This window comes from Cetorhinus maximus, chromosome 15, assembly GCF_964194155.1.
Source record: "Cetorhinus maximus chromosome 15, sCetMax3.hap1.1, whole genome shotgun sequence".
Classification (NCBI taxonomy): domain Eukaryota; kingdom Metazoa; phylum Chordata; class Chondrichthyes; order Lamniformes; family Cetorhinidae; genus Cetorhinus; species Cetorhinus maximus.
Genome location: NC_135893.1, coordinates 3837335 through 3864098, shown reverse-complemented (window position 1 = coordinate 3864098; position 26764 = coordinate 3837335). Strand labels below are relative to the sequence as shown.

Genomic DNA, 26764 nt, shown 5'->3' with positions numbered 1-26764 from the left:
ATATTTTTCTTGGAAGAGGGTACTCAAGTAGTGCTTTATGTAATTAAATGAAAGGTTTATTTGCCGTCTGATGTTTGTCTTTTCAGTTTGCCACTCACCAATATTTAAAACAAGTTCACAATGAGGACTTCCTTTTAATAGCTGCCTTCATCAATTATTCGAAACCAGCAGTACATACTAAAACGTTGCAAGTTTTATGAAGAAAAGACTTCTGAACTGAATTAACTCGATTACCACTTACGGTTACACTGTTCACAGATGTTTGTGAACTGAATGTTGTGAATTTTAAGAAAATGATTTATTCTTGGTTTGTAGGTGGTGCTGGTAAGATAACATTGAGGTCCATTCCTAGTAGGCATGAAGGCAGTCAGTCAACCACATCGTGGGGGGTCGGAGTTACATGTAAGCTAGATCGGATAAATATGGCTGGTTCCCTTCCTCGAAGGGCATTAGTGAACCAGTTAGTTCTTCCGACAATCAGGCAGTTTTAATGCCATTTTCTGGTAACAGCTCGCATATCGCTAAATTTAATGGCTTTTCAATTTCACAATTTGTCAGAATGGGATTTGACTTGCCTGCTGCTAGTCGATTAGTCTGATACTGTGTGTTCATCACATTAGAGGAAATATCTTTGTTCTTAAAGAGAGTACAGGACATACAACCTACATTTTTCTTCTATGTCTTGTAGCAAAAGTGGGAATTCAGCAAGACAGCATGAAGCAAAATAGTGTTCAAAATTAAATTTAAATATTTTTCAGAATTATTTAATCAATTTAATACTTACTGCATAGCTAATGTCATGGTAAAAGGTAGCAAGGCCACAATTCATTCATTTAGAACATTCCTGCCTTTACTCAACTTCAGTGAACATCTGCTATTGTTTAACCCAGAAGCTGCATCAGAAATCTCATGGATCAATAGCAATGAATGCCTTCAATTAAGGGGGTGCACAATTTTTTTGTACACTAACCAAATATCACACCTCAGTAAGTTCTCAACTACAAAGAAGGTTAACATTTTCTTTTTTTTTTTGCTAAGTATACAAGCAGTTTTAGGTAAAAATGACCTGAGGAAGCAGAAAATGCAATAAGTTACAGTTCCACCTGAGTTCAGCTAACTATCTTAGCAAGCTTTATGGGCACCCCTACAGCATGGATACATAAAAAAATCTGTGAATCACAACTTGCTGTATTCTCCAATTCATTCAACTGTCAGTCAGTAAGGCTCACTCAGTTGACTACTGATGTAGTGAAATCTTGCCCTGACAAACAAGATTTCATTATGATAACTTTCCACTCTAACACCATTTTCACGGACTTTAGCATTTACAAGTACTGCAGGATGGAGGGAATTACAGCTTCATCATTATACTTTGGAGTCTTCTTTTTTACTACTTTAATTCAGTGTTACTGACTAACATTTGGCAGGAGTTACAATCATGAGCAGTCTCTTGTTTGAGAACTATTCCCAGGAATGATTCAACATGCTGTACCAGAGTAACAGATTGTGGGTCTGCTCCCAAGACCCACACAATAAGCTTCTGAGCAGGTCAATCTCAGCAGTTGCCATGTGGAAAAAGAGACAACCATAGGACTGATAGCTCTCTTAAAGGTAGGTATATAGCTTAATTTAATACTTTCACATGATCTAACAATGGCATAATTTCCTAGCAGCCTCTCTTACAGGAGAAAAAAAGAGAACAGGCTAAATCGCAATTTTGTCAGCACCCTATAGTAGGTGGATTGTGAGTGGAGGACACACGAACAAAGTTGGCCACGTGGTTCTTAGGCTGAATTACAAGTAGCTGAATTAGGTTTAGCTCAATACTGCAAATAGTTTTACAGTAGCTGTCAAAGTAAGCAACACCATTAGAACGCACCATCTTAGGATACAAAATGCTGACAGCATTACTACTTACATTTTTTGGACGCTTCACATCACCCTTTTCCTCCTGCTCTTTTCGTCGCTTCTTTTCCTGCAAAATTTCTTCAAGAGTTTTTACTTTCCAGTTATCCTTTTCATCTCCCATTGGGACAGACCACACTGAGCTAAAACAGAATCAGTTACATGCTAGTCATTAGGTTAGAAGAGACACAATCTCTTTGTCTCAACCATCTCATGCTGGACTTCAAAACAAACTTTTTAAAAATGTTATATGTAGACTTCTTCCATTTCTTAAGGTGCAGTGCAGGCAATTTCTTTCTTCTGATCTGCTACTGAACTGCACACAAAGTCCTGGAAACACTTTTTGCCCCCAAAGTCTTACCCCATCCATACTACAGAAGGCTCTTGGAAAAATAAATTTCAGGTCAAACTTACACCAATATACTAAATAACTACTAAATTCCACCTACTGCTACCAACACCAATTCAATCGGTTATTGGCTTGCCAAGAGATATCTAATCCCCTAGCTAAATAAACAATTTCCAACGTTTAGGGCAGGGATTGAGAATGACTTAAAGGACAGTTGGTGGTCATTATTTAGTTGGATATTCAAGAAAATTCAGTTCAGAACCTTTTTTTTTTGCAAACTATACCACATACCTCAGCAACAACACTCCAGTCATTGCAACTTTGCCTTCTGATTCATGATATTCAATACAAGTATAAAATAATGTCAAATTGGATTTCAAACCAATTTATAAAAATAAATTTTTAAAAGTATTCCAGAATGTTCATAAGCTTTTACTTTAGTGCGAAGATTATCTTTTATCCTACTTGAATAACAGCTCAAGCTAATTTTAACCATTAAGTCATTTCAAAATAGTGACAGAATTCGAATTTAGACAGACAAAAACCAAGCTATGTAGACACACAGTGACAGACAAGACTACTCTAATCATCTTGTGCAGGTACATGTAAAAATAAAAATCTTACATCAATGTAGTACTCACTCCTCAAAAAGTTGTTTATACATGTTTCAAACATGTAATTCCACTGATACAGGCATGTATCATAGATCTTGGATTAGATAATACCAACGGTGAATTTATTACTGCAGTACAGTGGAGTCCTTTTATTGTCACTTCCAATTTGCCAGCTAAAAAAAGTGACAATAAATGGTAACTGTTCTCCCAAGCGAAATTATTCTACTAAGACATTCAAGATGAAATACTCTGCAAAATCAATAGAAAATAAATAAGAACCACTTTTTGCAGTAACTGCTACTGCTATTGTTGTGGAGATTGACATTGTTCTACCACTTAGAAGGATCTGTACACACCTGTATCGGACTAGTTGTGCTGTAAAACAGCACAGCAAAATGACTGCAAAACTTCATACAAATACATATTAGAAACTTAAAATACATATCTATATTGGAAATAATTGCATTCTTTTTACATTGTGTGATTGGTTATGTCACTGCTCATTTGTAAATCTCATTTCCTGATGAACCTTGCCTCCTCAATTGTCAACAAAATGAATTGATCAGAATTAATGCTTGGTTTGAAAAAGCTCCCATTCAAGTGTCTTTCCTTGTTCCTTGATATGCAGTTAACCTGAAGTGACAAAAAAAATCATAATAAAGCCTACATGAACATGAACATTTGTGTAAAATTAAAAAGTTGGCAGGAATTGACATTAAAAATGGCAGCATTTTTAGACCAAAAATTAACTGGTATCCATTCACGAGTTGGGATTTCAAATGAATTGTCATGATGAGACAGATAAATGAGGACTCCACTGTACTTCCAACAACCCATCTATGGAGAACTTAAAGGAAAGCTGCATGTTAAAGGTTTTCTAGCAGAGAACATGATCTAAATTCAAACACTATGCAAGACAGAAATGTAACTTTACCACTAGAAGGTTGTTGCTACAAGTGTCATTGTAGTGACTGTTCAGACTTACAAATGAACTCTTGCTCCAAGAGAATTGCGAATGTTTTTACACAGCGCACTGAAAGCAAAAGGTACCAATTAGAGATATAATTTTGTTGCTTACAGTGTAATTAAAGCATCTTTTATTAACTTATTAGTATAGTATATGTCAAACTAAACTGAAAAATGCTTATTTGGGATGTAACATAGTATTTTGAAAATAATGAAGTGTTACCCAAAATTAAATAGTAGAGATCAAATGATTTCATTTTCAGATAAAAGCATTAAAATTTCTCAAGAATTGCCAATGTATATACAGAATCCACTAAGTTTGAAATCATTCAGAGGGATAATTCCTTTCTTAATATTCCATCATTAGCAATTAATGCTATGGGAAAAGCTGTTTTCTGCAAAACTTCATCACTTGCAGGATTGATACTATTTGCACATCAGAAACGGAAACTACACGTATTAAAGGAAACATTTTCCAGTGACTTTTCAGCCTACATGATTGCCTCAAAAGGATGTGGGTGACAAAGTACTGTACCAGAACAGAAATTACTGTAGGATTCTTTGTTGAGAATAAAATAAACATTGCATTAAGACTTTGCCTCCGAACCATACTCTGGACACATTAGCAAGCAAATAACAGTTCATTCGTGTCTCACGAGAAATAACAAATCAGAAATCAGTTTCGTAGTCTTATCTGTCAACAAGAACTAAACTTCCAATTTAACTTTTGTACCTTATTAAATGACAGTAATTAGGGTACCAACTGTAACAGCGCTAGATCTAGTTCTCTGCTATAAACGAATATAATCCTCTGAAACACGGCATGATGCCCTTTGACACTTGCAACCAAAGAAGATTACCAAAGTTTACTAGAAATTAATCAGGATTACTGCTCCTGATCATCATTAAGTGACTCTTAATGAAAAGAGTATGTACGAGGATACCAGGTCCAAACAGGTTTGGACTCAGCTGTGACACCTTTCATGAACAAATAACCTACCTACACTCCGTTCCAGGCTCACATATGAAGAATGGATACTTGGGCAATATACTAGAGAACTGCTAGCACCTACGAACCCATAGAATCAGCACCTTCAGGAGAGGGGAAACAAATTGGGGAAAAAAATGAACATATAACACTGCAACGTAGTTGTTTCATGGCACTTTTTAACATTGATCATTCACGACTACATTACAATAGGTCAGTAATGCATTCTCCCGGGCTGAGGCAGTGGGCGCAACAGCAGGATTCAAAATGAAACCTGGGTTTCACATCAGGGATCTTTTCACTGATCACGTCAGTTTGATTTGACTACAGTCAGCTCTCCCACCTTCCACAGCGGAACCCAGAGTTTGCCTCTGAATGAAAACATAGTTTTTCCTTAATGGGGGCAGCTGAAAAATTGGAGGGGGGGTAAACTTAACGCGTCCTTTCAGTCGACATAAAGGTGCTTGTCCATTTTCAAATTAACAGGATCTGTTTAGGGAAAACCTTATCATCTCTTTTGGGCCCAGGTTTCCTGAACAAGTGCTGGCTGCCAGCGACAGGTCCACCAGCCAGTGGACAAGACAATGATACAAATATTGACAAGTCCAATGCACCATCTGCAGACCTGAAACTCTCTGCCTCTCTGATGCTGTCAGACCTGCTGAGGATTTGCGGCATTTTCTCCTTTTTATTTGGGCACAAACGCTGCGGCGCCTCAAATAAAACTGGGGCTTTAGACGGCAGAAACCCAGGCCTTTACTGCCACCTATTCCCCCCCCCCTCCCAAAAACAAACAGCGGCTTAGGGGGTCTGGAGGGCCCCGAGGGCCAAGGCCGGGGCCACAGGGCCGCACGCACACCCGGGGCCCTCACTGCGCGGCCGGCTTCAGGCCCTCCGCTCCGTACAAACCGACGGCCAAGCGTCGCCAGCTTCACACTGTTGTAACACCGGGAGCTAAGGGGGGGCTGTACCTGAGTGAAAGCTCCGAGTATAAACTCCCCCACTCGACTCCCCCCCGCAACCCCGGGCCTCAGGCCTCACCTCGTTCCCTCAGAACCCCCGGCGCCCGATCATCTCCCGCGGCGTCGCATCTATTGCGCGTCACCTCCAGCGCGACGGCCCTTCCCCCTCCCCGTCCTGTCCCCCGCGCATGCGCGCTCGGTTGTTCTATGCTCGCAGGTTGAAGTTTGTAGCAAGTTGTGGGGGAAGTTTGCAATTGCACCAGTTTCGGCTGCTTTCTCCCGCTAGGGTAAAATAGTCAAGAGCTGGAGAGGTCATCAATCGTTTTCAAGGCTGCTCTTCTGTATTTTTCAGCACAAAGTTGATGGAATGAAATAAATGCAGAATTTGACTTCCCTCAGTCATCAATAAACCAATGTTGTATTTTAACTGGGCAAAATCGCGGATACAACTGCAAGATACCAACAAAAATCAGTCAGTCACTGTGATCCATGCAATTTAAAAACACACTTACCAACATCCAAACTCCCAAAGCTTCCTTCAAAATAGCTAGCAGCTCAAAAAAAAATAGAACTGAGAAACAGCTCCCCATGAAAATATAATTAAGATCAGATTCACTATTTAAAATGACAGAATAACTCAAATTCCATTTCATTACATTGGAATTTTGGAGGTTTTTTTTAGGATTACATATCACACAAATCATTTTGTTTTCCTGGAAAAATGGAAATAATGGCTGCAACATTCATGAGAACTCGTTAAAAAATATGTAACCACAATGGGAATGCAATAGATCACCAGCTTACCATGCTTTCAAGTTGCTGGTACACCAAATCACTTGGATCAGTTGTACCAGGCAAAAAAACTAAGGTAAACAAAAAGCCCATTTTTGCAGCAGCATATTTAGGGCAGCTGACTTAGGTTCACAGAATCACAGAGTGCAGAAGAGGCCCTTCGGCCCATCGAGTCTGCACCGACACGTGAGAAACACCTGACCTACCTACCTAAACCCACTTACCAGCACTCGGCCCATAGCCTTGAATGTTATGACGTGCCAAGTGCTCATCCAGGTACTTTCTAAAGGATGTGAGGCAACCCACCTCCACCACCCTTCCAGGCAGCGCATTCCAGACCGTCACCACCCTCTGGGTAAAAAAGTTTTTCCTCACATCCCCCCTAAACCTCCTGCCCCTCACCTTGAACTTATGTACCCTTGTGACTGACCCTTCAACTAAGGGGAACAGCTGCTCCCTATCCATCCTGTCCATGCCCCTCATAATCTTGCACACCTCGATCAGGTCGCCCCCTCAGTCTTCTCTGCTCCAACGAAGACAACCCAAGTCCATCCAACCTCTCTTCATAACTTAAATGTTTCATCCCAGGCAACATCCTGGTGAATCTTCTCTGCACCCCCTCCAGTGCAATCACATCCTTCCTATAATGTGATGACCAGAACTGCACACAGTACTGCAGCTGTGGCCTCACCAAGGTTCTATACAACTCCAACATGACCTCTCTATTCTACTTCTATGCCTCTATTGATGAAGGCAAGTGTCCCACATGCCTTTTTCACCACCCCACTAACATGCCCCTCCACCTTCAGAGATCTATGGATACACACGCCAAGGTCCCTTTGTTCTTCAGAACTTCCTGGTGTCATGCCGTTCATTGAATACTTCCTTGTCAAATTACTCCTTCCAAAGTGTATCATTCACACTTTTCAGGGTTAAATTCCATCTGCCACTTATCTGCCCATTTGACCATCCCATCTATATCATCCTGTAGCCCAAGACACTCAACCTCACTGTTAACCACCCGGCCAATCTTTTGTGTCATCCGCAAACTTACTAATCCTACCCTCCACATAGTCATCTATATCGTTTATATAAACGACGAATAATAGGGGACCCAGCACAGATCCCTGTGGTACGCCACTGGACACTGGCTTCCAGTCACTAAAGCATCTTTCTGTCATCACTCTTTGTCTCCTACAACTAAGCCAATTTTGAATCCACCTTATCAAATTACCCAGTATCCCATGTGCATTTGCCTTCTTTATAAGGCTCCCATGAGGGACCTTAGGACATTCTTAAACATTTAAACTATGACTCGTAACTGATAAGGGCTAGGGGTGAAGCAGGGGGGGAGTGGGGGAGGTGCAGATAGGAAAGTAGAGTTGACACCACAACCAGATCAAAAGTGGTCTTATTGAATGGTGGAGCAGACACAAAGGGCCGAATTGCCTACTCCTGCTCCTAAGTTATTTTGCTAGTAACATTTGTAAATGTAATTGCATTTACCTTATCGATGTTGGGGTTCCAATGGTTGAGGAGCAACTGCTCTACTCGGAACTCGGTCGCAGCAGGAGATTCCCAGGAGGGCAATGGGAACACTTTAGGAATGTTCTCTAGAGAAGCCATGGCGATTGAAGAGGGCCCAGTGGAGCTCCGGATGTCTAAGGCAGCAGGAAAAAGGTTTGTGATTCCATGCTGCAGGCCACTGGGGCAAAGGTACCTTTTTGGAGCAGTAGTATTCTGCTCGGTGCAGCCGAAGAGCTGAAGTTGTGCTTGTGAGTTGGTGCTGGAGTGCAGACTCAGGGATCCAGGGGAACTGAGTCTCAAGAGACACGACTAAAATCCTGAGAGATAGGCTATCATTGAGGGTGTCCAAGTTGAAGTGACTTTTGGGGAGAATTCCAAGGTGAAATCTAAGGTAAAGACTGGAATCCCTCATGAGGGAGACAGAGTTTCAATGAGATAAAAGCAAAATACTGTGGATGCTGGAAATCGGAAACAAAAACAGAAAATGCTGGAAAAACTCAGCTGTTCTAGCAGCATCTGTGGAGAGAGAAGCAGAGGTAATTGGAAGATGAGGTGCTGTTCCTCCAGTTTGCATAGGGCTTTCAATGAGATTGGTTGACTCAGTATTTATGGACATAAGACCATAAGACATAGGAGCAGAAATTAGGCCATTCGGCCCATCGAGTCTGTTCGCCATTCAATCATGGCTGATAAGTTTCTCAACCCCATTCTCCCGCCTTCTCCCCGTAACCTTTGATCCTCTTACCAATCAAGAACCTATCAATCTCGGTCTTAAATACACTCAATGACCTGGCCTCCACAGCCTTCTGGGCAATGAATTCCATAGATTCACCACTCTCTGTTCTAAAAGGTCTTCCCTTTACTCTGAGGCTGTGCCCTTGGGTCCTAATCTCTCCTACTAATGGAAACATCTTCCCCACGTCCACTCTATCCAGGCCTTTCAGTATTCTGTAAGCTTCAATCAGATCCCCCCTCAACCTTCTAAACTTCATCGAGTATAGACCCAGAGTCCTCAAACGTTCCTCATATGTTAAGCCTTTCATTCCTGGGATTATTCTCGTGAACCTCCTCTGGACCCTCTCCAGGGCCAGCACATCCTTCCTGAGATACGGGGCCCAAAATTGCTCACAATATTCTAAATGTGGTCTGACCAGAGCCTTATAAAGCCTCAGCAGCACATCCCTGCTGTTATATTCTAGTCCTCTCGAAATAAATGCCAACATTGCATTTGCCTTCCTAACTACCGACTCAACCTGCAAGTTAACCTTAAGAGAATCCTGGACTAGGACTCCCAAGTCCCTTTGCTCTTCAGATTTCTGAATTCTCTCCCCATTTAGAAAATAGTCTATGCCTCTATTCTTCCTCCCAAAGTGCATGACCTCACACATCCCCACGTTGTATTCCATCTGCCACTTTTGCCCATTCTCCTAACCTGTCCAAATCCTTCTGCAGCCTCCCCGCCTCCTCAATACTACCTGTCCCTCCACCTATCTTTGTATCATCTGCAAACTTAGCCAGGATGCCCTCAGTTCCTTCATCTAGATCATTAATGTATAAAGTGAAAAGTTGTGGTCCCAACACTGACCCCTGCGGAACTCCACTAGTCACTGGCCACCATCCTGAGAAGGACCCCCTTATACCCACTCTCTGCCTCCTGCCAGACAGCCAATCTTCTATCCATGCTAGTACCTTGCCTCTAACACCATGGGCTCTTATCTTACTGAGCAGCCTCCTGTGCGGCACCTTGTCAAAGGCCTTCTGCAAGTCCAAGTAGATAACATCCATTGGCTCTCCTTTGTCTAACCTACTCGTTACCTCCTCAAAGAATTCTAACAGATTTGTCAGGCATGACCTCCTCTTGATGAAACCATGCTGACTTTGCCCGATTTTACCATGCACTTCCAAGTATTCTGAAATCTCATCCTTAATAATGGACTCTAAAATCTTACCAACGACCGAGGTCAGGCTAATCGGCCTGTAATTTCCCGTCTTTTGCCTCACTCCCTTCTTAAACAGGGGGGTTACATTAGTGATTTTCCAGTCCTCTGGGACCCTCCCTGACTCGTGATTCCTGAAAGATCACCACTAACGCCTCCACTATCTCTTCAGCTATCTCCTTCAGAACTCTGGGGTGTAATCCATCTGGTCCAGGTGATTTATCTACCTTCAGACCTTTTAGTTTTCCTAGCACCTTCTCCTTGGTAATGGCCACCATACACACCTCTGCACCCACCGACTCTCTTGAACTTTGGGGATGTTACTCGTGTCTTCCACTGTGAAGACTGACGCAAAGTACCTATTCAGTTCCTCCGCCATTTCTTTGTTCCCCACTACTACTTCTCCAGCGTCATTTTCCAGCGGCCCAACGTCCACTTTTGCCTCTCTCTTACCCTTTATATATCTAAAAAAACTCTTGGAATCTTCTTTTATATTACTGGCTAGTTTACCCTCATATTTAATCTTCTCCTTCCTTATTTCTTTTTTAGTTGTCCTCTGTTGGTCTTTGTAGGCTTCCCAATCCCCTGGTCTCCCACTGCTCTTTGCCGTATTGTATGCTTTCTCTTTAGCTTTTATGCTGTCCCTGGGATATTTAGCTTCCAGTCCTGATCCCCTTGCAGCCATGTCTCCGTAATGCCCACCACATCATACCTGCCAATTTCAATCTGTGCCACAAGCTCATTTACCTTATTTTGTATACTGCGTGCATTCAGATACAACACCTTCAGTTCTGTATTTCCCGTCCCCTTTCTCATTGTCGTCCCTTCATCTGATGTGCTTGAAGTTAGATTCCTAGCCCTTTCCAAACACTCTGTCCTATTTTGTGTTCTGGAGACTTTAATAGCCTCTCTTGGGCTCTCCTTTCTTTTCAGTTTTTTCATAATTTTCCATGAAGTTGAATCCACCCCCCCACATGCTAACCTGCTGCTTTGTTTCCCATTAGTCTTACTTCTTGGAGTTTTACCCTTCCCTCCCCCCCCCCCCCCCCCCACTTTCTAGTTTAAAGTCCTGTTGACCACCCTATTTACCCTTTTCACTAGAACATTGGTCCCAGATCGGTTCAGGTGGAGACCGTCCCAACGGTACAGATCCCTCCTGTTCTAATACTGATGCCAGTGCCCCACGAAATGGAACCCCTCTTTCCTGCACCACTCCTTTAGCCACGTGTTTACTTCCCTTATTCTCGCGTCCCTATGCCAATTTGCACGTGGCTCGGGTAGTAATCCGGAGATTATAACCCTTGAGGACCTTAATTTAGTTCCTAGTTTCTGATAATCCCCAAACAGGTCCTCTTTCCCAGTCTTATCTATGTTATTTGTCCCGACGTGGACCACAACAACTGGATCCTCCCCCTCCCTCTCCAATCTCCTTTCAAGCCAGTCAGAGATGTCCCTCACCCTGGCACTGGGCAGGCATCAGGGGGGACTCTCGATCCTGCTTACAAAGGAAGCTACCAATTCCCCTAATTATAGAATCTCCTACAACTACCACTTGTCTTTTTGCTCCCCCCTCTTGAATGGCCTCCTGTGCCACGGTGCCGTGGTCAGCTGGCTCATCCTCCCTACAGCCCTCTTCCTCATCCACACAGGGAGCAAGTACCTCGTACCTGTTGGGCAAGGTCAAGAGCTGAGGCTCCTCTGCTCCTGAACACAGGATCTCTCTACCTGCCTCACTTGCAGTCACACCCTGCTGACCCTGACCACTGACCAGACTTGAGGTACTTAATCTACCTCCTGATACAAAGCGTCCAGGTAACTCTCCCCCTCCCGGACGTGCTGCAGCATCCGGAGCTCGGACTCCAGCTCATCAATTCTGAGCCGGTCTGGGAGAGTTGTTGAGAAATCCATGGAGTCGGTCTTGGTTGCATCTGCCATTAATTGTGCAGGGTGGTGTATTCAACCACGGTTTGCCTGTTAATTCACACGTACCTCATATTAACCCTGAATGTTAGCAGATATTGTAAATTTCTGTCCATGTATAGTGAAGTTTATTATTGTTTGTACAAAACCTGTGGAATTCTTATGGCTTTATTCTCTTAGCTTAAACTTTGTCTACTTTATACAAAAGTTATTGGCCCCTAACTGGATCGTACTCAGAACCTGGGGGCCTGGTCCACGATCGTAACACAAGGGAAAAGGTGTTGACCAAAGGACACCATACTAATGTAACCCTAAGAGCTTGATTAAATCTGGTCCAGGGTGTGACATTTACTGGAAAAGAGATTTAAAATTTGTTAACTGGATTTGCAAAAAAAACCCTTCTGTTCCAGCATTGAGCACTTCAGATTGTACAGAGAATCAGACTGTTGTCTGTAAGGGAATTTCTGTACTCTATATGTGCTCAGACTGCAGCAATTGCAAGCAGAGTGATTGCTACTGGAAAAATATAACTGCAAGGCTAGACTTCGAGGGTGAATGAGATGGATGGAGCAAATGGCGATATGGGAACAGGGTAGGTAAATGGGCTTAGAACGACTTCTTCACATGGAGGGTAAATGCCAAAACAGGCTAGTTGGGCCGAATGTTTTAACTTTGATGTAAGCAACAGTACTCAAAGACAAGATTATTTTCGTTTCAGCTCAGTGAGCACACTTGCTTGTGAGGTTGTGGATTCAAACCCTATTCCAAACTTGAACATAATCTGAACTGACATTTCAATGCAGTACCAAGAGATTGCTGCACTGCCAGAGGTGCTGTCTTTCAGATGGGACATTAAATCAAGGCCGTGTCTGCCTTCTCAGGCGGTGTAAAGAGTTCTCCCTGGTATCCAGGCAAATATTTATCACTTCATCATTAAATAAGATTATCTGGCCATTTAACTAATTGCTATTTGTGGGATCCTGCTGCACGCAAATTGCCCGCTGCATTTCTATATTGTAACAGGGTTACACTTCAAAAGAGCTTAAATGGATGTGAAGTGCCTTTGGACATTTTAAGGTCATGAAAGGTGTTTATAATTCAAGTTCTTTCTGTGCTCTATTTTCCTGGTACACAAACAAGTTGATAATAAAACATTCAACAGGCACCATTCAGAAAAAAAAACTCAAGTCAGATGATTTTTAATGAAATATTTTATAAAGTTTACTATTATATAACAGATTATTCATATTAATAAATCAAAACTGGCTCCATACAAATGGTGGTACTTGAGCAACAATGGAGATCAGCTCCAGTTGCCAAACTGGTCACTGCTCAAACATCATTCACCTCATTGATTTGATATGTATTATCTAGCAAGATAATTTTGGTTTTGTGCAAGATTAAAAATACAAATTGCTCTTCAACACTATAAACGTAAGGAATAACACCGGCTCAAATAAACTCAAAACCAAACCTCAAGTAATCAGATAGGAGGACTCCAGTTATTAAGATCACTGGTTTTTGATTTTGAATCCATAATACTGCTCTAGATAGAACAATGAATTAAAAACAGAGTATTTAACCATATACAATTATAAATGACCTTGACAAGGAAAGCCTTTCTCAAGGGCAAAAAAGTTAGGTTTTTAAAATAGTGGTTTACCTTAGCCTTAAAGTGCATTTGGAAGGACAGAATCTGTTTCAATTTGTAAAGCTTCAAGTAATTTCTTTGTCAATAAGGGCAATTTGTGTCTTAAGTAGCAAGTACTGGACAAGATTTAGTTGCCTGGAAAGCAGTTACTTGCCCTGGGTAAAGCAGCAATCTTTAATATTGAGCTCAGTTGACAGACTTTTCTTCAGTTGTACTTACACACAAAATATATACAAATATTAATTAATTACATCATATTCAAACTTTCCCCCTAAGTTTAGATTTACATAGTAAACAAGTAATTTCTGTTTCATATAAAAAGCTCTGTTCTGGACACCAAAAGCACATGGATGGTTTCATTCAACTTACGTTCAAATCTGAATACAAATCCTTGAAACACCACAATACTGTAAACTCTCCATTCATTGAAAGTTTGGCATTTGACAGAAACAGTTCAGACTAGAAAACCCTGAGGAGTAGCTTCAATGATTACACACATCATTACAGCTTTAAACAAATTCTGGGTGCTTAATTTTAGTGAGGAAAAAGCATATTAATGCGTAAAATCATTAACAGTTCTCAAGCAAAAAGCAAACAATACATTTAACTGTCGAGTACTGTGCCCATTTCATTGAACAAACAGCAAATTAAGCTGGACAGGTTAACTACTAAATGTTAACAAACAAGAGCACATTTTCTGGACCAAACACAGATCAGAAAGAATAGTTAATTTTCCTTGGTCTCTCAAAGTTATGGTTTGGCTCAAGCGAAAAAGAAACCTTTAGCTTGATACAGTGGACAAACTAGTCAGCAGTCCCTCACAGATCTCTCTGATGATTAACCAGATGCGCGAACACGTTGCCCTCTCTGGCAATTGAAGCTCAACGCAGTCTTGGTGCCATACTTGGCCCCCGAGATGAGCTTCCGACCACATATCCTTGCCATCACTAAGACCCTTTATTTCCAACTCTAACATCACCCAACTTTCCCCTGCCTCAGCTCATCTGTTGCTGAAATCTTAATCCATGCCTTTGTTACCTCTAGACCTAACTAGTCCAATGCACTCCTGGCCAGCCTCTCACATTCTACCCTCCATAAACATTAATCGTTCCACCAATGGTGGCCATGCCTTCAACCGCCAAGGCCTTAACCTCTGAAGTTTCCTCCCTAAACCACTATCTTTCCTCATTTAAAATGCTCCATAAAACCTGTGTCTGTGGCCAACCTTCCCTAGTAACTTGTGGCTCTGCGTCAAATTTTATTCAATTAACACTCCTGTGAAGTGCCTTTGAATGCTTTATAACGTTAAAGACGCATATAAATGAATGTTGTTGATGTTTGTTGTTTCTTAAAGTTTTAAGGAAACAAAATGCCATCTTTTAGAAACAATTACAAATTTTCACAATTGGAATTTTAAAAAATCTTTAAAATCAGTTTACTTTGAGGTTATTTAAGGTCCTCGTTCAGCAGAGGCAGAACGTCCTGTCCATTATTATTGCAAGATACCAAAGCCTGGATTTTCTCTTGTTGATATTGCCGAGCCCGGTTATACAGAAACACTCCAGCGATGACCAAAGCTGTACCAACGGCAGAATATGCAGTAATCTTGTTACTGAAGATGATGATACTAAGCCAAATTGAAAGGGCATGCTTCACAGTACTGGCAACACTAAATTGTTAGAAGCAAAGAATTAAATGTTAAACATTGTCAGTACCAAATCTTTATTTCACGCAAATATTCACTCAGTCCTCATCCCAAGTTTTCAAACATTCCATCATTTCAACTCTATTTATTAAAATGATAAATTAGCACAGCAGCCTTTCTTAAGGAAAAAAAACTTATTACAGAATGTTGAATTAAACAGGTTAAAATTTTGTGACAAAACGATGTGTCGGCCAAATAAAAATGTCAGGAGAAATTAGTTATAATTAGCTAAAAATAATATAATCTGAATAAATAGTCTGTAAACTAACATTGAATACAAAGATGCATATGTGGCAGATTCAAATGTTCACATGACCACAGCAAGGCAATTTATTTCTCCATCTTGGTGTGAACTCTCTATGCACGTAGAAAATGACAGACAAAGGGACTGGAGACAATCAATATGTAGCCACTTCTCAACAGGGGATAATTTGATGAGCACAAGTGACAAATGGAAAATGCAACATATTACGCAGCTTTAAGGGAAGAAATAATTAATTCATATTTAGATTTCGTAACAGATCATGTTGATAAATATGTCAAGGCAAACTTCTGTTGGGAAGTTTTAGTGATGAAAAAAGTCTAATACCACAAACAGCAGAAAATGCAGCTTTTGTATTTCAGTGGCAAGTTTTCTATATTGATGTATTTACAACATTAAATTTTGTGTGAACACTTCATCTCAATCTAATGTGAAGATTTCATTCAGGATTTTGAGCTCAATTGACCTTGGGTCAGTTTCTATTTGAGTTGCGCCAGGGCCACTTAGCTCAAGACTCATTACAGCCTAGGTTCAAGCATAGACAAAAGAGCTGAGTTCCAGGTAAGGCGAGAGTGACTGCCCTTGACGTCAAAGCAGCATTTAACTGTGGCATCAAGAAGCCCAAGCAAAATTGAAGTAATTGAGAATTAGGGGGAAACTCTCCACTGGCTAGAGTTACACCTAGCACAAAGGAAGATGGTTGCGGTCGCTGGAGGCCAATCATCTCAGTTCCAGGGTATCGCTGTAGGAGTTCCTCGGTGAAGAGGCATATCAGGATACATCATGGGATTACCCAGGCTTGGCCAAGTTGCAGATATAAAAGTTTACAAGTGTCTGCAGTTTAAAAAAAACGAAAATGAAAGTGACCATTTGGTCAGGCCCGGAAGTTAATGACTGGCCTGTGGATCAGTCCATGATAAAGCTGAAGGAACGTGACCTTAGGGTCAGGATAAATAAGTTTGTGCATGGTCTATGAGTTAAACCGTAATAAACTGGGTTGCTTAACCTCAGGGTCAAGCTGAGATATGCAGATGAATTAGCACAGCAGTAAAATATCAGGATAGAGATGCAAAGTTTATTTTAGAATGAACCATGAACATCGTTTGTGCTGAAGATCAGATTATTCTGTGATTGTTTTACAAATTCCTCCAGAACAGCTGAGGTGAGCAACAAGTCATTCCCTTTTTAAGTTGTAAACTTACTTATAATTAAGGATGCAACAATCAGACATACAAGATAAGAACATTGTGAGCTAATGATGAGATACTTAAAAAACGGTATAAATATCTGACAGAAACTGTGTAACCTTGAATTGCCTTTTAGAGCATTTTGAAAGAGCATTTCCCTTGTGTACACTTGTACTAAATAAAGAACTGCTGCTGAATCTGCCTACAACCGACCCTGTGTCAAGTGTCTTTTAGATATTCCACAACACTTGGGACAGTGTCTTAGCTCAAGCATCTTCAGCTGCTTCATCAATGAAGAACTTCCCTCCATCATAAGGTCAGAAGTGGGAATGTTCACCAATGATTGCACATTGTTCAATACCGTTCGCAACTCCTCAGACACTGATGGATTCTGTGCCCACATGCAGCAAGACCTGGACAACATTGAGGCTTCGGCTAAGAAGTGACAAGTATTTGACACAACGTTTGTGCCAGGCAATGTCCATCTCCAATGAAAGAGAATCTAACCATCTCTCCTTGACATTCAACAGCATTATCATCGCTGAATCCCCCATCATTAACATCCTCAGGGTACTATTGACCAGAGGTATAACTGAGATTTCCATATAATTACTGTGGCTACAAGAGCAGGTTAGAGGCTGGGAATTCACTTCCTGACTCCCAAAGGTCTATCCATCATCTACAAAGCACAAGATGGAGAGAGGACAAACAATGGATGGCAGCTCCATCAATATTTAATATCAGCTCGGTTTCTCTCGCCACAGATGCTGCCAGACCCGAGTATATCCAGCACTTTCTGTTTTTTATTGCATGTTCTTTCATGGTCAGTTTCAAATAGATTCCAAAATTCGTTAGATTCTGGAAAGGTTCTATCATACTGGAAAGGAGCAAATATAACCCCTCCATTCAAGAAGGGAGGGAGGCAGAAAACAGGAAACTATAGGCCAGATAGCTTGACATCTGTTGTGGGGAAGTTATTAGAATCGATCATTAAGGAGGTTACAGCTGGGCACTTAGAAGAGTTCAAGGCAACAGGGAAGAGTCAGCATGGTTTTGTGAAAGGAAAATCATGTTTAACCAATTTATTGGAGTTTTTTGAAGGAGTAACATGCACAGTGGATAAAAAGGGAGCCTGCAGACGTACTGTACTTGGATTTCCAGAAGGCATTTGATAAGGTACCACATCAAAGATTATTACAGAAAATAAAAGCGCATGGTGTAGGGGGTAACATATTAGCATGGATAGAAGATTGGTTGGCTGGCAGAAAGCAGAAAGTATGCGTAAATGGGTATTTTTCTAATTGGCAAGATGTGACAAGTGGAGTCCCATAGAAGTCTGTACTGGGACCTCAACTTTTTACGATTTACATCAATGACTTAGATGAGGGGAGTGAAGGCATGGTAGCTAAATTTGCAGATGACACAAAGATAGGTATGAAAGTATGTTGTGAAGAGGTCATGAGGAGGTTGCAAATGGATATAGATAGGCTGAGTGAGTGGGCAAAGATCTGGCAAATGGAGTTTAATGTGGGAAAATGTGAAGCTGTTCACTTTGGCAGGAAGAACAAAAAAGCAGAGTATTATTTAAATGGAGAACGGCTGCATAATTCTGAGATGCAGAGGGACCTAGGTGTTCTAGTACATGAGTCACAAAAAGTTAGTATGCAGGTACAGTAAGTAATTAAGAAGGCTAATGAAATGCTATCGTAAGACCATAAGACATAGGAGCAGAAATTAGGCCATTCGGCCCATCGAGTCCGCTCTGCCATTCAATCATGGCTGATAAGTTTCTCAACCCCATTCTCCCGCCTTCTCCCCATAACCTTTGATCCCCTTACCAATCAAGAACGTATCTATCTCGGTCTTAAACACACTCAATGACCTGGCCTCCACAGCCTTCTGTGGCAATGAATTCAATTATTAACTATCCTTTATTACGAGAGGCATTGAACATAAAAGTAAAGGTGTTATGCTTCAGTTATACTGGGCATTGGTGAGACCGCACCTTGAATACTGTGTGCAATTTTGGTCTCCTTGTTTAAGGAAGGATGGAAATGCACTGGAGGCAGTTCAAAGGAGGTTTACTAAACTGATACCTGGAATCAGTGGGTTGTCTTATGAGGAAAGGTTGGACAGATTGGGTTTGTTTCCACTGGAGTTTAGAAGAGTGAGGGGTGATTTAATTGAAGTATACAATATCCTGAACGGTCTTGACAAGGTGGACATCGAAAGGATGTTTCCTCATGTGGGTGAGTCCAGAACTAGGGGGCACGGTTTTAAAATTAGGGGTCGCCCTTTTAGGACAGAGATGAGGAGAAATTTTTTCTCTGAGGGTTGTGCGACTTTGAAATTCTCTGCCTCAAAAGGTGATGGAGGCAGGGTCATTGAATATTTTTAAGGCAGAGGTAGATTGATTCCCTTGCCTAACAAGAATCTAAGGTTATCATGGTTAGATGAGAACGTGGAAATCGAAACACAAGAAAATCAGCCATGATCTTACTGAATGGCGGAGCAGGCTTGAGGGGCCGAATGGTCTACTCCTGTTCCTATTTCCTATGTTCTTATTTCTTATTGGTGTTTTGAGAATCACTGATTGGATAATATGACTTACTTTAATCTGTGATTCACTGCTATGGAATTGTCCTAGTTTATGTTTTAAATTATAAAAATAATTTATAGTTACAGCAGAATACTTCAGCAATTAAGAGCGAGAGCAAGAACCTACAAACAACTAAATACAGACACTGTAAATATGCAACAAAATTTACTGGCATGTGCATGTGTTCCTCTTTTGTTGATGTTAGTGTGAGAAAACACTAATATTAACAGAGGAAAATAGATTGGTATTCCAAGGCAGTTACACTTAGCAGATCAGTTGAGCACTGTGTTCTCAGCTTAAGCCTCTTGATGTAATATTTTCTAATAGATAGCCACTGCATAAGTCGAAGACACACCTTCAGTTTTCTATTCAAATTTGTACTCACCATTTTACTGACTTTTAATTCTCTACACATGAGCTTACCTGAAAGTAACAGGTGATATCTTTCCCATTAAAGCATATGCAGTTACACTCTGAATGTGGAATAAGATTCCATCAATAAGGAGCAGCATCACAATGTCTTGGTCAAAACTGAAACTTTGTCCACTCTTTCCAAGAGCTGGAATATCCTACAAAACAAAAGGAACTGGGTTATTGAGCTTTATATCAATTGCACAAAGGTAACCAAAACATGAACTGCTCTAGGTCCATATATTAATTGCTATATCCCAAACGTAAATTAAATCTGCCTAGAGTTAACATAATTACAAATGGCTAGCTCCATTCAATAATCAGCAAGCATAACTATAATTAGCCCTACCATTACAATATTTAGTATGGATACATAAAGCATCAATTATGAGCACAGAAAGCCATTTGCCAGTTGCACAATACCTTTAGGGTATTTTTTAATAAAAGTTGATCTCCTCTGCTGTTGCTAAAAAGGCAAAAAAATGCATCCACCTACAATGCATCAACCTCACTACGCTTTTCCAATTAACTTTCACTTCTGATCACCTTCCTTTTTTGCACACTAAGTTTATGGCTGCAAGACATTTTATGATCGTTATTTTGGCACCCGTCAGCAGGCCATTTTCAGCAAGTCTGTCGATTCTTCTGTTTTGATGTGCATATCTGTTGTACAGTTTGCGTGTATCTATCTGTTATGTCTTTTTCTCAGTGTAGCATTGGGCTGGCATGAAGGACTTCTGAGAAGTCAAATATCAGGGCAACAACAGTGTGGATAAGGATTTTACTGGTAGTAGGGAATGGTGAGGTAAATGCCAAGGCAGAAACAGAAATGAGAAAACTTGATTATATCATCGATTTCAAACTCAACTGAAAGTCAAACAGGACAATTAAGTTATGCATACAAATCATCCTGAGCTGTCAGATGGGAAAGGGATATAATCAGGTCAAGGTTTTCAGCAGAAACTAAGTAGGTAGCTTTAGTCAACCTAATGTTCAGTTGAGCTCTGGCTAATCCATAACGTTAGAAAAGCACATTGACATTATCAAGTTGCCAATAGAGTCAAGGATGGTGCAAGGGAGATAAATAAGATCTAAAGCTGGATGTTGTTAACAAGGCAGTTCACCCCATGGCTATGGAGAACATGCAAATTAGCAAAAGGAAGAGGTCGAGAACAGCACCTTGGGCTATTCCCCAGATGTTCATGAGAGAAGAAATCATTCTTGTGGTGGGTCTATGATTCTGCAGCTGGGATAAGACTGTTCGTTTTAGTTATATGAACTCGAGGAGACAGCCCATTATGCTTGCTTGCTGAGTCTCAGTGTTAAACGTAGATTCCAGTGTGCTTAAAAAGCAGATTCCAAGTTGGAGTGTAAAAGCAGAGCTGCACATGGAGAATGCTCTCCTGAAATAGGATGAAATGATAAAAATGCAAGTAAAAGCCTTTTAATCTTTCAACAATAGTTTATGATAAGTCTTGGCTCAGCTAAATTCCTTGAAGCTTTTGTGAGTTGCAGTAATAATTCAAATCAAAATTTAACTATTTAAAAAACATCTGCATGAAGGCAATGCACAACATGATATCCAGTTTTAACTAAAGTACCAGAAGTTGTCGTGATAATTTGGTGCCCCACCCTGAAATCTTTTTATAGAATGAAAGTCAAAATGTCTGGGGAGGGAGGAGGTAACATGCCCATTCTTGCACTAGGTATTGTGGGAGAACCAAAGCAGAGGGAAAGAAAATAAAATTTAATTACAAAAATACCAAATAAAGCTATATTCCATTGGCCTATGCATTTCCCTAAATTTGCTTCACAAAAAATGATTCTCCCCATTTCCTACCAGAATCTGTTAAAAAATATTTGAGAGCCAACACACACACAAACAAAAGGGTTCACTAGATAGTGACACTGTCTGCTAATTTTAAGCATTTTATTTAAAATGCTTCAGATGTTCCTGCTGCTTTAGGATGTTAAATTTTGAATGAGGTCCAAGGGAAAGCTGCCTGCCCCATCCTTTCAGCCACAGGCGGTGCACAGCATAGGAAGGGCCACCAAAAGGACAATATTTTTTTTTCAAAAGGGTGCATAACAGCACTGGGGTGTACCCATGCCACATGGACTGCAGCGGGTCAAGAAGGCAGCTCACCACCACCTTCTCAAGGGCAAGTAGGGATGGGCAATAAATGCTGGCCTAGCCAGTGATAGCCACATCCATGAATGAATTAAAAAAAATCACCCCCACATTTAGAAATTGAGACATGAAAATGGCTTTAAAACAAAACACTAGACCGTTGTAAGTAAAAGATACTTCAATCCGGTTGCACGATGTCTAGTTTCTCAGCTAGATCCAGGATAAGCAGCTCACATAAAAGATAAAAACCTTGCACTTTGACAGAAGTTTTAAAAATGAGGTATTCCTTGAGCTCTATTCCTCAACATTTATCTGTATATTAAAAAAGAATGGCACTTAGATTTTTGAGAAAACACATCTATTTTTGGCTAGCTGAAAACTAATTCTACAGGTTTTAATAAGTTCTCTTACCATAAGAAAAATCCATGTCGGAATTAGCATTACCACGGCAGCAGCACTGGTGTAGAACTGCAGTTCAGGTGGTCTAGAAATCCAAAGAGAAAGCATTATAAAATACATAGAAATGACAGCATGATTGCAGCACAGGGAGGGGTCATTTGGCCCTTCATGTCTGTGCAGTCTCTCTGCAAGAACAACTCAGCTTGTCCCCCTTCCCCAACCTTTTTTGTAGCCCTGCAAATTTTTGCCTTCAGATAATTATCCAATTTCCTTTTGAAAGGCACAAATGAATCTGCTTCCACCACAAAGTGCAACCCAGATTCTAACTGCTTGCTGTGTAACAAGTTTTTCCTCATGTCATCTTTGAGCTTTTTGTCATTCCCTTGAATCAGCGTTCACTGGTTCTCGATCGTTCCGCCTACGAGAGCAGTTTCTCCCTATGTAGTCTGTCCAGATCCCTCAAGATCTTGTGCACAATCCTACAACACAGTTTTCAATCATCCTACATTGCAGTAAACCAATTTTGCTGAAGCAAATTGGAGTGTAACTCTCAACTGCAGTCTTACACAACTGTAAAAATATTAAATGAAGAGTTTCTGTGTAGCTTCAGAGGTGAATAATTATACATTATAGATTGCTCCAGGCTAAAAGTTAAAATTACAAATGCATACAAATGGATAAAAGTATGTGGCAGTATAAATGCTGTTGCAATAACAGTACTCAGGTAGAATTCTACAGTTATCTTGTAAGTCTAATATCAGCCAGCAATACATTTTCAATTTTGCTACTGGGCTATTAGTACAACTAATTTAAATAAAACACATTTCATTATTTGCCAGTTCCTACCACTAGGAAACAATTTCTTTACATTCACTGGTATATAATGATTAAAATGATAAGTGTTTATATCTAAATCAATGAAAATCTTGCATTTAATGACCAAAATGAGACTTGCAGCATCCTTCACTTTTCATCAATGAAAATTTCAAGTAGTTTATCCAATTTATATCATTTGACTGCAGGATGGTGGTTGCCAGGATGCATTCATACCAGAAAAGGTGTTGGAAGTTGAATCCATAAATAAGTTTATAAGGAAATTAAACAGGTATTTGAGATTGAGGAACTTACAGGGTACAAACAATAAGCAGGAATGTAGGACTAAGCACAACAGCTCTAACAGTCAGAACACAGCTCCTTCTGTGCTGTAAGTTATGATCAAATAAGCCAAGTAAAATTGCTCTAACATCCACTTCTGGATTGAAAAGTCAATTTACACAGCCTCACCTAAAATTCAGTCCTACTTCCTAACTTTCAAATCACTCTTAAATTCATTGATATTGTTGTGTCATCGTATGTGATGCAGTCAAAGCCCAAGCTCATCACTACTGTGGTCTTTGAAGTCCAAATTGCAAAAAAATGTTTATGCCGCAGCCTGGGATCAGTTGCTCAGGGATTTTAAAAATATAAACAGCCAAACTAGGGTTGGCAGCACAGCCCGAAACTTTACTGCAACATTCTTAAAATTCATCCGTTCCCCCACATTTTGCATGCAGTAATGACAAAATGCAACACAAGGGAATCTGAGCTCAGGGAAAGTGATTAAAGCAGAACATTCTGGCATAAGGACGCAACAAAAAGATAGAGAAAATGCGCTGGTGGGATGGAGACTCGGATAGTATTGGTTAGTAAATAGAGGAAGGAAGTACGCAAGTTTGACTTTATTTTGATCATAGTACATGATACAGATCGAGTCACATCAAGTAAATTAACTGCAATACCAAAAAGGTTAAATTGAAATGATTGATACTTACGAGAATTTATATTTGTCTCCACTAAGCAGCTTTTTAGAGAAGACATTCTGTAAACTAAAAAAGAAGTGTGTTATCATGGGTAGCATGAGCATGCTTCAACATAACGGACATGTTTACTGAGCTAAATTAGTAATTATTTTCTTGGCTGGAAATCCAATTTAAAATTAGTGTCTTATCACAATATGACATAATTCTATTAATTTTTTTATTCATTCATGGGATGTGGGCATTGCTGGTTCGGTAAGCATTTATTGCCCATCCTGAATTGCCCTTGTTCAGAGGGAATTCACAGTCAACCACATTACTGTGGGTCTGGAGTCACATGTAGGCCAGACCAGGAAGGACGGCAGATTTCCTTCCCTAAAGGACATTTGTGAACCAGATGGGTTTTTACAACAATCGGCAATTGTTTCATGGTTATCATTAGACTTTTAATAAACTCAAATTTGGATTTGAACCCGGGTCCCCACAGCATTACCCTGGGTCTCTGGATTACTAGACCAGCGACAATACCACTATGCCCTTGCCTTCCCCATTAATGAGGCAAATTGCAATGTAAGCGGGAAGCAGGAATTTAGAAGAGTGTTAAAACAAGTCAACGATGTAACTACCATAGCACACAGGAATTCAACATTAGATTTAAAGGCTGGATTTGCAGCAATTAAACTACCTTATTTGAAAAGGGTTTGAGATTGCCACTGATTTTAACAGAACGAGGAAGAAAAAACGGACAACTTTCCAAAACCTAACTACAGTTTTCAGTTAAGGGCATTTTGCTTTGTATTCATGTTTTTTTTTAAAAACAATAGGTGCGAATAAACAGGGAGTTAAACTGATAGGAAGCCAAACAGACTTGAGACTTGCTGATGCTAAGATGTGCTTAAAAATAAAATGAGCTTTTTAAAAGCTATTTGGGTCAGCAAGAAGAATTATGTGGAGGTGAGGGGAAAATGGGAACAAAAGTTAACTCATGTGTAATCCTGAGAGTTAATACAGAAAAGGGAAAGATTTTAATAACTAGGATTTTCTTTTAAAATAAGCATTTGGAATTATAATAATTGTTTTGTATGCAGCAATTCAAGGCAGATGGTCAATAAATATTTATCTGAAATCTATTGCATAGGGCATAGAATTTATAGCACAGGTACAGGTCATTAGGCCCAAATGGTCCATGCCAATATTTAAACTCTGCACAAGCCTCTTCCCACCCCTTTTCATCTCACCTAATAAATAGAATTTCCTCTTCTTTTCCCCTTCATATGTTTATCAGGTTTTCCTTTATAGGCATCAATGATATTTACCTCAGCTAATCTCTGTGGTAGCGAGTTTCACACCTCACCATTCCCTGTGTAAAGAAGTTTCTCCTGAATTCCCAATTGATTTAATAGTGACAACCTTATATTTATGGCCCATGGGCAGAATTTTCACCCCTACAGCAGGCGCCCGCCCGACCCGCTCGAGTGTGAAATGACGCGCATTGACATCGGGCGAGCACTTGCTCACGTGCTTGCACGAAGTTCCCTGCCTGCCCTCCTCCCCCGCCCGCACAGACAGCACTGAGTGTTGCTGCTTGCTTTTCAAGCTGGTCAGGCCTTAATTGGCCCGCCAGTTTGAAGTCACAGTCCGGCCCCGATCATGGGCGGCGGTTGGCTTCCCAATGTCCTGCCCTGTCTGTTTGGTCTCCCCCACAGTAAAAACATATTTTCTACATCTACCCTATCAAGCCCTTTCATAATCTTAAAGGCCAATATTACCCCTGAACCTCTTTTCCAGAGAAGAGAGTCCCAGCCTGTTTGACCTTTCCTGGTTAATCTAGCCCACCAGTTCCAGTGCCATATTTGTAAATCTTCTTTTGTACCGTCTCCACCCCCACTATATCCTTTTAATAATATGAAAACCAGAACTGTGAACAGTACTTCAAGTGTACTTTAACCAAGGTTCTATACAGGTTTAACATAACCTTATTGCTTTTTAATTCTATCCCTCCAGAAATGAACCCCTGTATTTTGTATTTTTGTTTTCATGGCCTTGTAAACCTGCAACTCTACTTTTAGTGATTTGTGTTTCTGTACCCTTAGATCCCTTTGCTCTTCTACCTCATTTAGACACTTTGTTTCTCAGATATATGAAGCTTTCTTATTCTTCTTAATAAAATACACCACCTCACAACTGAATTGAAATTCATTTGTCAATTACCCATTCTGCAAGTATATTAATTACTTCTTGTATCTCATCACAGTCCTCCCGAATATTAACTACACTTCCCAATTTGATTGTCATGAAACTAACTTTTTAAAATTATATTATTGTTGTCTATTGTAAAGTAGGTTTATGGGTGATAGACTGTCTGGGTGATTTAATTGAATTAGAGTCAGATAAACTTCAAGCTTGAAATTATCAAAAGAAGTTAGGTGTAAAAGCGTTTGAAATGCTAATGAGCAGACATGGATATGGGCAGCATGTAGGCTGTGAAAGAAATTTAAATTTTTAGATAAGTGAAGGGGCTGTTTAGGTTTCAAAGGAACGATAGGATGTTTACAACTAACAAGATAAGCACGGCCAAGCAGTATGTTTATTTTTCCCAAAGGTGTTGCCAATATGGTCAATATGAAAGATTTTTATATTATGGGTAAAAGAAATTTCCAAAG

The 26764-nt window shown here is 40.3% G+C and overlaps 2 protein-coding genes across 41 annotated transcripts in view; both read right to left on the bottom strand.

Annotated features, from left to right (window-relative positions):
• cdk11b (cyclin dependent kinase 11B) overlaps positions 1 to 5976 on the bottom strand; it is a 45697-nt gene extending 39721 nt beyond the window's left edge. For 8 of the 38 annotated variants that reach the window (XM_078557705.1, XM_078557709.1, XM_078557713.1 and 5 more), the window contains exons 1-4: positions 5864 to 5976; positions 4835 to 4926; positions 3344 to 3501; positions 1919 to 2048 (exon numbers count right to left, since the gene is read on the bottom strand). In XM_078557705.1, coding sequence (XP_078413831.1) covers positions 1919 to 2048; positions 3344 to 3372 — 159 coding nt within the window. In that variant the 5' untranslated portion in view covers positions 3373 to 3501; positions 4835 to 4926; positions 5864 to 5976. Of the gene's footprint in view, positions 1 to 1918; positions 2049 to 2895; positions 3042 to 3343; positions 3502 to 3802; positions 3902 to 4834; positions 4927 to 5863 lie in introns of those variants that run through there. The other 30 variants (XM_078557707.1, XM_078557715.1, XM_078557720.1 and 27 more) reach the window with 12 other exon arrangements.
• A 7177-nt stretch (positions 5977 to 13153) lies between these two features.
• The window catches only part of LOC144690339 (solute carrier family 35 member E2A), a 49201-nt gene continuing 35590 nt past the window's right edge, over positions 13154 to 26764 (bottom strand). For all 3 annotated transcript variants that reach the window (XM_078557702.1, XM_078557703.1, XM_078557704.1), the window contains exons 6-9: positions 24117 to 24170; positions 22318 to 22390; positions 19788 to 19933; positions 13154 to 15280 (exon numbers count right to left, since the gene is read on the bottom strand). In XM_078557702.1, coding sequence (XP_078413828.1) covers positions 15058 to 15280; positions 19788 to 19933; positions 22318 to 22390; positions 24117 to 24170 — 496 coding nt within the window. In that variant the 3' untranslated portion in view covers positions 13154 to 15057. The remainder of the gene's footprint in view (positions 15281 to 19787; positions 19934 to 22317; positions 22391 to 24116; positions 24171 to 26764) is intronic.